An 11,093-nucleotide genomic window follows, 5' to 3' on the forward strand; every position below is an offset into this window, starting at 1 on the left:
ATTACAGTCATGTTATTGTCGTGTAACCACTCCGCCACAGGCCGTGCACTATGAACAAGTGCTCGGTCGTGTTGAAAGATCCAGTCGCCATCCCCGAATTGCTCTTCAGTAATGGAAAGCAAGAAGGGGCTTAAAACATCAATGTAGGCCTGTTCTGCGATAGTGCCACGCAAAACAACAATGGGTGCAAGCCCCCCCCCCTCCCCCCCCACGAAAAACACGACCACACCATAACACCACCACCTGCAAATTTTACTGTTGGCATTACACATGCTGACAGATGATGTTCACTGGACATTCGTCATACCCATCGGATAACCACATTGTGTACCGTGATTCTTCACTCCACACAACGTTTTTCGACGGTTCAATCGTCCAATGTTTATGCCCCTCGCACAAAGCAAGGCGTCTTTTGGCATTTACTGGCATGATGTGTGACTTATGAGGAGCCGCTCGACCATAAAATCCAAGTTTTCTCACCTCCTGAATAGCTGTCATAGTAGTTGCAGTTGATCCCGATGCATTTCAGAATTCCTGTGTGATGGTCTGGATACATGTCTGCCTATTACACATTATGACCCTCTTCAACTGTTGGCGGTATCTGTAAGTCAAGAGACGAGGTCGGCCTGTACGCTTTTGTGCTGTACGTGTCCCTTCACGTTTCCACTTCAACATCACATCAGAAACAGTGGATCTATGGATGTTTAGGAATGTGTAAATCTCACGTACAGACGTATGACACAAGTGACACCCAATCACCTGGCCACTTTCGAAGTCTGTGAGTTCCGCAGAGCACCTTGTTCTGCTCCCTGACGATGTCTAATGACTAATGAGGCAGCTGATATGGAGTACCTGGCAGTAGGTGGCAGCACAATGCACCTAATATGAAAAACGTATGTTTTGGGGGTGTCTGGATACTTTTGATCACATAGTGTAGGTTAGTTGAATGGATGGAATTTTGTCTATTCCTGCATCAACAATTTGTCCTGTGCATGGTTGGGTGTTGTCCTGTTGGAAAGTGTTGAGTGTCAAGAAGGAGTTGCCACAGGACTGTGGGAGTTTCCCTTAGGAGCAGCTGATGTATTAGCTCTACTGCATGTCAGTGTAAAGCCAGTAAGAGCAGTGTAACCCAGTTGCTGTTGAAAAACATCACTGTTTTTCTAAGTACATGGATAGATTATAAGTATAAGTAGTTCAGCAAAGCATCTGTGTAGTTGTTTCAGGTCTCATTTATACTGAACGAGAACTCCATTTTGAAACACTTCATCATTAAGTGATGCTGCATTGTAGACATAAATTAAATAAAAGGGGTCTCCACTTCTTCTTTCGAGATGTTGTCCAAAATAAGAACGTTAAAGCAATAAGGGTAATGTTGATACTTTGTTGTTGAAGATTTGCAGCTATTCACTAGTGGCATCTGTGTGGTAGAGCAAGGATATAATTGGGTTTAATTGACTTTTGATGGACAACATTTACCAGGTCTGCCTTTGCCTTGTGAAGTGTTGAGGATGCTGTGTTAGAGCAATGAGCTGTTCAGTGATACCATGTTTCAGGACCAATGACCATGGCAACTGGTATCAAAGTCGAGGACTCGGTGACTGTGAACCTGGCCGCTCTTCTTGACGGAGGAGATGGCTCTATGGTGACACTGCTGGCGGGCGATACGCGACTGGCAGCACACAGGGAGGTCCTGGCTGCCAGGAGCCCAGTGTTTGCCGCCATGCTCCAGCACGACACCCCGGAGGCCAGCAGTGGCGAGATCTCCATCACAGACGTGGAGGGCCCAGTGCTGAGCCTCCTGCTGGCCTACATGTACACTCTTCAGGCACCACAGGTGCCCAGCATGGCCGCCCAGCTGTTGGCTGCTGCAGACAGGTACGGCTTGTTGGCCCTGAAGGGTGAGTGTGAGAAGCAGCTGGTCGCTCAGTTGGCTGTGGAGACCGCAGCGGCAACAGCGGTACTCGCCGTGAGGCACTCGTGCCGAAACCTCACGTCAGCGGCGGTCGCCTTCATAAAGGCCAACTTAGGTGTGATGGCCACGCAGGGCTGGGCAGACGCAATGCGTAACGAGCCTCAAGAGTTGATTGAAGTGAGTCGACTGCTGGCTGAGCCATCAGAAGAAACCAAGTAAGTATGAGGCACACTACATATCTGTTTTTCACAGTGCGCTACAAGTGTGTGTGTGTGTGTGCGTGTGTGTGTGTGTGTGTGTGTGTGTGTGTGTGTGTTTTCAAGCCTAGAGTGTTTTGTAAATTTGTGGTAAGATCTTATGGGACCAAACTGCTTAGGCCATCGGTCCCTAGGCTTACACACTACTTAATCTCACTTAAACTAACTTATATGCTATGGACAACACACACAGCCATGCCCGAGATAGGACTCGAACCTCCGAGAGGGAGAGCCACGTGGACTGTGGCAAGATGTCTCATTAGACCGTGCGGCTACCCCGCACTGCAGTGTTTTCGGCCGAGTTTAACAGAAGTTTTAATGTGGTAGGAAAGCTAGAAAATCATAAATGGGAAATGCAAGTGTTCAATCTAGATATAATGGGGGTCATTGAACTGAAATGGAAAGAAAAAGACGAATATAGGGTAATGTCAACAGCAGCAGAAAGTGTTATAATAAAAGTAGAGTTCATCGTGAGTATGGAAATAGGGAAGAGAATGTGCTACTGTGAATGGTTCAGTGATATGGTAGTTCTCATAAAATTCAAAAGCAAATGAATGCTTACAACCATAGTTCAGGTATGCTTGCTGATGTTGCAAGAAGACAATGGAAGGACAGGAAAAGTATATGGGAATATTGACTGGAATATTTAGTATGCAAATGAAGATGAAAATCTAATTTGCATGACGTATTGGAGTGCAGTTGTAGGGGAATGAACAGAATAAAGGGTTGTGTGAGAATATGGGCTTGGCAGTAAGAGTGAGAGAGGAGGAACACTAATTGAGTTATACAATGAATTTCAGCTAGTAATAGCCAGTACTCTGTTCAAGAATCACAAGAGGAGGAGGAATACTGTGAAAAGAACTAAAGACACATGATGATGTCAAGCTGAGTACATCACAGTCAGACAGAGAAATTCTGACATTTGGTATTTATGGACCATCCATTTTATCATATTCAGTGAAATAGGACTTGGCATATGTTGATACAAAAGAACTTACATAATAGTGTCTGTATACATATACAGACAATTAAATACATTCCCAAGGTGCAACCACTTTATAATTCTTCTTGTTCATTTTTGGACAGTATAGGCTATTTTTCTAGATTTGAAGTACTCAAAAATAAGACACCATATCGCAGTAGACTAGCCATGAATGCATAATCAGGACTCATCACTGTTTCTCCACTGCAGGAATTTTTGAGCATTCTAAATATGTAACAGTATTTACGTAATTTTTTTGTTGGGACATTCTTTATGTTTGTAATATTCAAGATGCTCTTCTAACCAAATTTCCACCAATTTAGTATTTGAAGTTTGTAGTGTTTTCTGTTTGCCTAACTTCACTATTATATTAGGGATTACTTTATTTGACTTATGCCTGAAACTCATCCTTAACGTTTTCTTCTCATTAACAAATAGGCTATTATTTTTAAACTGTTTAACTACTTCTTCAGTTGATATTCCTATTTTTTGTGTAAGTCAGTCACATTCTAAGTGTTAACAAAGAGATTATTATTGTCAGTACACAGTATAGCATCAACTTGTGTTAAAAAACTTGGTAAGTAATTTATTAATAACAAGAGCAGTAGGCATCCCAACACCAATCCTTGTGGTACTTGAGTAGATTCCTCGTATCCAGAAAAGTAGGAATTGCCTTCATGAACTATTTCTACCTTTTGGTATCTATCAGATAAGTATTATTTTAACCACATATGAGCAGTGCCACAGACTCCATAGCAGTATATTTTGTCAAGCAAAGTTTTATGATCAATATTGTCAAATACCTTAGATAAAACGAAAAACAATCCACATTTCACTTCACCGCAATCAATGGAATTTAGAAAAAGTTTTAGGAAATTATATGTAGTAGTTTCAGTTAATCTAATTTTTTCTAAAACTACTTGTTCATTGGCAAATGTTCCACTTTTGTTCAAAAAAGCTTAGAGTCTTTTGTACATTATTCTTTCAAAATTTTTTGAGAACCAAGAATATTTGATAAAGATCTGCAGGATCAGTTTTTATATAATGATTTTGTTATTGATTCCTTAAGTTCTCCAGAGAATGTACCAGTGTTGAAAGAAGCATTAATTATGTCAACAGTAAGAGGAACAATATATTTGCTGTCTTTAATTACTTTCTCTGGAATGTCATCTGCACCACAGGAAAATTTATTTTTTTATTAAGAATATCAGCCAACTACACTGCTCTTTAAATGGTTTTTATTTTATAAATCATTCACAATGAGCCCATTTCAGCATACTGCCATCATCACGTGGCCTGTAAATGCATAACTGAGTGATGATCTTAATAAAATGACATGTAAGTATGATCAGAAAAAGTTATAATACATCGTTAGGTGTTTTCACCTTACATGTAATATCGTTGCTCCCATGTCCTGCCTTTTCTAGATTTATTGGTTTCTCCTTAGATGTACACTGGAGACAAATATTTGACTTTAGCCATTTTTTATGTGTGCAATTTGTTTTCTTGACATCTTGGATGACAATGGATCAGCAATATTACATTTTTGCATAGTTACCATTATAAATAAGTGATGTGCGGAAATTCGGTTGTTTGTTATTATTTTATAGGTATTTTTGTAACCATGTTTTTGTCTGGAATTAATTTAAATTGTATTTGAGATATTTGTAATATTTTTAATTTCTTATAATAATTTGTTATTGTCTCTGAATTATGATGTTTCCATGGTGTTATGACCCTTTGTATACTCTTCATGCTTTTATTGCTGTTACTATGGATATGTGTTATTTAGTGTTTCTGACCTATTACTTTACCTGTTTTCTTAATTTATAATGTGAATAAAGTTTTCTATGTACTTTTTGTGCTTTAGGTCGTGTTTTTCATTCAGTAAATTTGTAGTGTTGGTGTATGCATGTGAATATATCTTTATTTCCTCGAGGAAATAGTCATATTGACAGTGTTTTTATGAAAACCTGAAAGTAGATAATATGTTGTTATTATTGTCAGTAGGCTATTGTTTTTCCATAAGGCGTTTGATTTTTCCTTGTAAAATAGTTTACTGTTAATTTCTCGTTGGATCCATAACGTTGCTCTATATTGTCTGATGTGAGGTACCAGCATTAGTTCTGCTGAAATCTTGATGTTGTAGGCCAGGATGAGTTTCTTCTTCAGACAAACATTATTGGATTTCACACTTTCTGTGAGTTTTACTATTTTTATTGGTATCCATTTGAGAAAGTTCCCCATATCGGTGTATGACATTGAAGTCCATAACTTTTGTTCAACTTAATTGAACATTACAATTAATATTTGAAAAAGCCTTCTTTTCAAGAAATCCTACTAGTGAGATATTATATGTAGCCATAAATGATTATAATTTCACCTGTTTTACTCAGAAGTAAATTTTGGAAATGCTTCCACTAATTTTAATAGGGTACTTCTTGTGATTCCTCACCGTCGCATTCTTCATTTGCTCACGCTTCACATACTATTCCATGGCAACTGTCCATCTGCTTGTCATAATGTCAATTTATTATAAAAGTTCTAATTCACATTTGTTTCATGGCTGTAGAAAGTTAGATGTTGTTTGTGTAATAAGTTGGTACCTACACTTACTAGATTATGTTTCCATCTTCTTCTCCTCTCTCTTTCTCTCTCTCTAGTGAATATCATTCAGCTTCAAGACGTTAGGTTCCAAATCTCCTCACAGGCCGAAGTCACAGCTAGCTGACTTTAACTACTTCCTGGTTCCTAAATCTTTACAGAAATGTGCTTTGTCTATTGCAGTATGAAGCTTCTGTGTCGTTATTTTCATTTACATTGGCTGCTTCACTCACCAGGAACTATTCCATTCCAAATCTGATAAATATGATTAAACTGACTACACCAATAAAATCAAATTTTTAAGTTTGTTGCACTGTCAACCTATGATCTGATGTAAAATTTTACAGCATTTATATAGTTTCATTTTACTGATCTTCCCCACTCATTCATTCAGCATTCGAATTGCAATCCTGTTAAATGAAAGTGCTCATTTTCCCTTGCATATCAACTCTGTTTATTGGACAACATTTAAATATCCATGATAATATTTCCTATGTCAGTTAAATTTCCTATTGGCTTAGCTCCATTCTCTCATGAATTGTCATGTTTGTGCACTGCTATCTTCTCTGCATAACCTTCCCTTCTAAGTTCAAAACCTCCTGTTCTCCTGTTCATTGTCTGCTACTCTTATAGCCCAGCCCCTGACACATGAACAACAAATGCATTGCAGACTGTCTGATGATCACAGTGGCACATTTAAGTACCTTTAGAGGCTACAGACAGCCTGATTAATGCCCTTCTAATTTGTGTGATTATTGCTATAATGTATTCTGATGTCTGCGTCAGTATTTCCCCTGTCAGTCCAGCAGTATTGTTTTCCGTTGTATTTACCTTTAGCTTGTGTCTCCTTTTGAACAATTTGTTGTTTTACATGCTAAGTGAAAACTATGGGGAATGCAGGAGAAGTGGCGTAGAAACTGATTAATTTACCGGTAAGTCATTCCTGTTAGCTTACACTTATTCTTGTTGTCAGGGGGCTGCCCTATCATCTTTCTCAGTAATCCCTTAGCTGTGCTGAGTGTGGTAAGCATCCCATATGTGAATCTGATTGTCCATACAGTGTGTCTCTGCGCAGGGTGCCGACCACTGCAGAGGGCGGGCCCAACCCCGGGACTCACAATCAGCCCCACAGCAACCACGGCCAGACTCCTGTCACAGCTACACTACCGACACCTCCCCGCCATGGTTCTCAGTTTGATAATGCTGCCATCTCTCACATGCAGTGAGTTGCGTATCTACATATATAGAATATCCACAATCATAGCAACATTTATTGGTGCACTAAACAAGTGTTACAGTAAAAAAAAAACGAATTTTCCTTTTTATGAAACTTTTGTAACTTTTTGTTAAAGCAGACGTGAGAGTTGCCATGAAAACTATTTCTTTTTTTATAGTTTTTGAGTGTGTATAGTAGTGTAGGCTTATGTGCTATATGTGAGATGATGTGCTGGTGTGCATGTTTGTTTTGGTGGCTGCACCTTTTAGTGGATGTTTGTGTGTGCATGCATGCACCACACATGCATAGTGTGTGTGGAAGGGTATTGCAGAGTGTCATTGTTACAGTTGATATATTCCGAACAACTGACTCTGATTTCATGTGAGGCAGTAATAATATCTGTTTGGTGACAGTGTGCCATGGAATTTAGAAATAACTGGACTGTAATTTATGCTGCCACCTGAGAAAATTATCTGCAAATAACCAGAGATGTGATTAGTTTCTTGTGTTACTACACATAAAATGCCAGTAGTACCTGCCTTTACGTTTCAGTGGAGGTCATCTTGTTAACAGTAGAACACTGGGGCAGAGGAACTCACTGTCTGGAATGAATTATAATAAAATGTGAGAACTGAATTACGTACGACGTGGAATATAGCAATTTTTACTGTTAATTAGTTGAACCCCCCCCCCCCCCCCCCCCAAAGAACCATGGACCTTGCCGTTGGTGGGGAGGCTTGCGTGTAGACTGGCAATGTAGACTGGCAATGGCAAGGAAAGCGTTTCTGAAGTATAGAAATTTGTTAACATCGAGTATAGATTTAAGTGTCAGGAAGTCGTTTCTGAAAGTATTTGTATGGAGCGTAGCCATGTATGGAAGTGAAATATGGGCGATAACTGGTTTGGACAAGAAGAGAATAGAAGCTTTCAAAATGTGGTGCTACAGAAGAATGCTGAAGATCAGATGGGTAGATCATATAACTAATGAGAAGGTATTGAACAGGATTGGGGAGAAGAGGAGTTTGTGGCACAACTTGACTAGAAGAAGGGATCGGTTGGTAGGACATGTTCTGAGGCATCAAGGGATCATCAATTTAGTATTGGAGGGCAGTGTGGAGGGTAAAAATCGTAGAGGGAGACCAAGAGATGAATACACTAAACAGATTCAGAAGGATGTAGGTTGCAGTAGGTACTGGGAGATGAAGAAGCTTGCACAGGATAGAGTAACATGGAGAGCTGCATCAAACCAGTTCAGGACTGAAGACCACAACAACAACAACAACAATTAGTTGAAGACTTTGAGGAGAAGATGCTGCTAGACTTCTGTACTTTATACACCGATTATTCTGTATAACAGAACAAAGATTTCTAGATATGTAATTTCTCAGTGGACAGCTGCATGTTCATAACTGCTCAGTTTCACATGTATGAAAGTTTTCAACATTTAGTTTGTGTGATTATAGTTCAGGGTAAGAATCTCAATGTTTTGTGCAGGGGCCTTTCTGAAGAAGAGAAGGGCAGGAGGCTGATCCAGGCAGCTGAGCAGGGGTCAGTGGAGAAGCTTCGACTGCTGCTCAAAGCAGGTGCAGATGTGGGGGCAGTGGAGGAGGGCAATAGGACAGCCCTCCACTGTGCAGCAGAACGTGGCCACGTGGAGGCAGTGAGGTGCTTGATCGATGGTGGGGCAGAGGTTGATGCCAGGACCAAATGGCAGCACACGCCACTACACTTGGCTGCCATATGTGACCACACAGATGTGGTGAGGCTGCTGGTGGCTTCTCGTGCTGACCTCAACACCAGAGACCATGAAGGGATGACGCCTCTGCACTGGGCGGTAGACCACGGTAACTCGGAGGTGGTGGCTGCTCTTTTTGAGGCAGGGGCTGACACTGAGGCCAGGGATGAGCGTGGGGACACTGCCCTCGACTGTGCTACACGGGACAACCGACAGGAGCTCATACAGATACTGTCACAAAGGTAGCAGTCCGACGAACATACGTGGCACGAAACAAAACGTTGCTATACATCTTTTCGGTTTCTGCAAATAAAGAATTCCAAATATTAACCTGTTGTTGTTGATTTATACCTGTCATTATATGGTACATATAAATGCTCGGTAACACATCAACAAGCCTGACAATGGGACATATCTGTAAACAAATGTAAGTAATGTTTCTTTGAGGAAACAGTCTAAAAAATTATTTCTCTAGCAATCTTCACAAAGCTGAAAGACAATTGATGAATACTCCCTTTACTACACGTAGACAACAGTTCTCTGTCTGAAATATGAGTTTGCTCCAGCTTACAAAATCTTCAGACGAGTCACATGAATGTTGCTCAGTGACATCTTTGACAACTCGCAATATCTCTATAGCTGAACACCTAATCAATTTCAAGGCAGAAATGGGAAAAAAGCAACAGTTTTTGAAGATGCCTAATGTTGCATTCCTGTCAGTTGTTTGATGTTCCCACATCTTTACTTGGTAGGAGCACTTACGGTGATATCTTAAATTAGTGTAAATTGCATCATACCCATAAAATTTCCATGTAAGGGCTATAACTGGAATTCAGCTTTGGTTCTGACATTAGACCGATTTTATTTGTGTCTGCAATACAGATGATGCAAGAGTGTGAGTGTTTAATTACAGTGTGACACTGGTAGTAATATTTACACCACATGTGAGCCAACCACAAGTTAATGTAGTGAAAATAATTCAGGAACCACCTCAAATCATTCTTTTGTCACACAGGTGTAATGCTGCTGTTACAAAACATGCTAGCATTGGTCAGGAAACATCGACCTTCACTCTCACAGTATAGAATGCTGCAGCAAATTTTCCCACTTTCCACACTGCCACAATATTCAGTGAATTAATTTTTGTCTCAGCCTGGTGGTATGTAGGAACAGAGTTTGCAGGTGCTGCCACAAAGCCTACTGCATGGTAACTCAGGCCAGGCAGGCACTGCTGCTGACAGCACACTCACTGCCACAGGCGGCAGTCTGGGGAACTACAGCTCAGATGAACTGAACAATTGATAGGGGAATGTGATAACCCAGTACAAAAGTAACCCACCCCCCAAAAAATCTGTGAATACCATTAGGAGAAAATACATGGTGGGCTGGGCCAATTCACACACAGTTTGACTTATATTACACATTTATTTTCCAAGAATATGACAAATCTGAATTTATATTTTTCTTACTCACACTGAATTGAGAATTTATTTTGGACACCATATATGTAAAAATACGGTAACTTGCACAAATGACAATAAAATAATTGTACTGAGAATTATTATTTGAACTTTTACGAAATGGCTGAAAATTTTGTTGAAATGTAGATTTAGTAAAACTTAGGGTTCCAAAATCTTTTAGAATATAGCTGAATCTTGCTATGACTCTGCATCTCAAATGTGGGCTCTGCATTAACCAGTTTGAACAGATTCAAAGCATTGCCTGGGGTGAGGCTCAACTTGGTCCATCTCTTAACATGACAAGGCAGATTAAGATTAGATGGAATCTGCCAAGGGACCCATGTTAATGTCACACAATAATCATGTTTAGTCTTACAGGAAGCAATCTACAATGTACTAACATGTAGTGACCAGCACATTAACGTCTTATCAAGCAAACCCACTTAAAATATTATGTATCAAACCTAACATACAGTGGCTCTGCTAAAACTACCACTGGGGCCTCCCTTTGTTTGCCAAATAACTCGCTTGAAGCCCACGAATGTCACCCAACAATCTGCTCATGATATAATTTGTTCAAGGAAGGCATATGTTGGTTATACGCAAATGGCATACTAGCAGTTCACTTTGAAGAAACAACACAATATTGTTCCAATGCATAATTCACTCTTTCAGCCTACTGATCATATCTGAATTTATATTTTTCATGCTCATGATGCATTAAGAATTTTTTGCTAAAGCCCAAATTTATTTTGAGTACAATATCTGTAAAAAGACAATATCTTGAACTACTGGTTCAAATTAATACAGGAGGTGGAGAGCAAATGTATTTTTGTAAGGAAAATATGGTCTTTGAAGTCAGCTTGTAATAATAGGAAACGTTTTGTTAGTTGTGCTGAGATACGCAGCTGTCACTATCGATGACTG

At 39.8% G+C, this 11,093-nt stretch overlaps 1 protein-coding gene across 1 annotated transcript in view; it reads left to right on the forward strand.

Annotated features, from left to right (window-relative positions):
* The window catches only part of LOC124720413 (ankyrin-3-like), a 49,652-nt gene extending 40,616 nt beyond the window's left edge, over positions 1–9,036 (forward strand). Inside the window, exons 2-4 of the mRNA XM_047245763.1 lie at positions 1,554–2,127; positions 6,831–6,977; positions 8,466–9,036. Of these exons, the coding sequence (XP_047101719.1) occupies positions 1,559–2,127; positions 6,831–6,977; positions 8,466–8,952 (1,203 nt within the window). The 5' untranslated portion in view covers positions 1,554–1,558 and the 3' untranslated portion in view covers positions 8,953–9,036. The remainder of the gene's footprint in view (positions 1–1,553; positions 2,128–6,830; positions 6,978–8,465) is intronic.
* The last annotated feature ends 2,057 nt before the right edge of the window (positions 9,037–11,093 follow it).

Source organism: Schistocerca piceifrons, chromosome 11 (genome assembly GCF_021461385.2).
Source record: "Schistocerca piceifrons isolate TAMUIC-IGC-003096 chromosome 11, iqSchPice1.1, whole genome shotgun sequence".
NCBI classification, from domain to species: Eukaryota; Metazoa; Arthropoda; class Insecta; order Orthoptera; family Acrididae; genus Schistocerca; species Schistocerca piceifrons.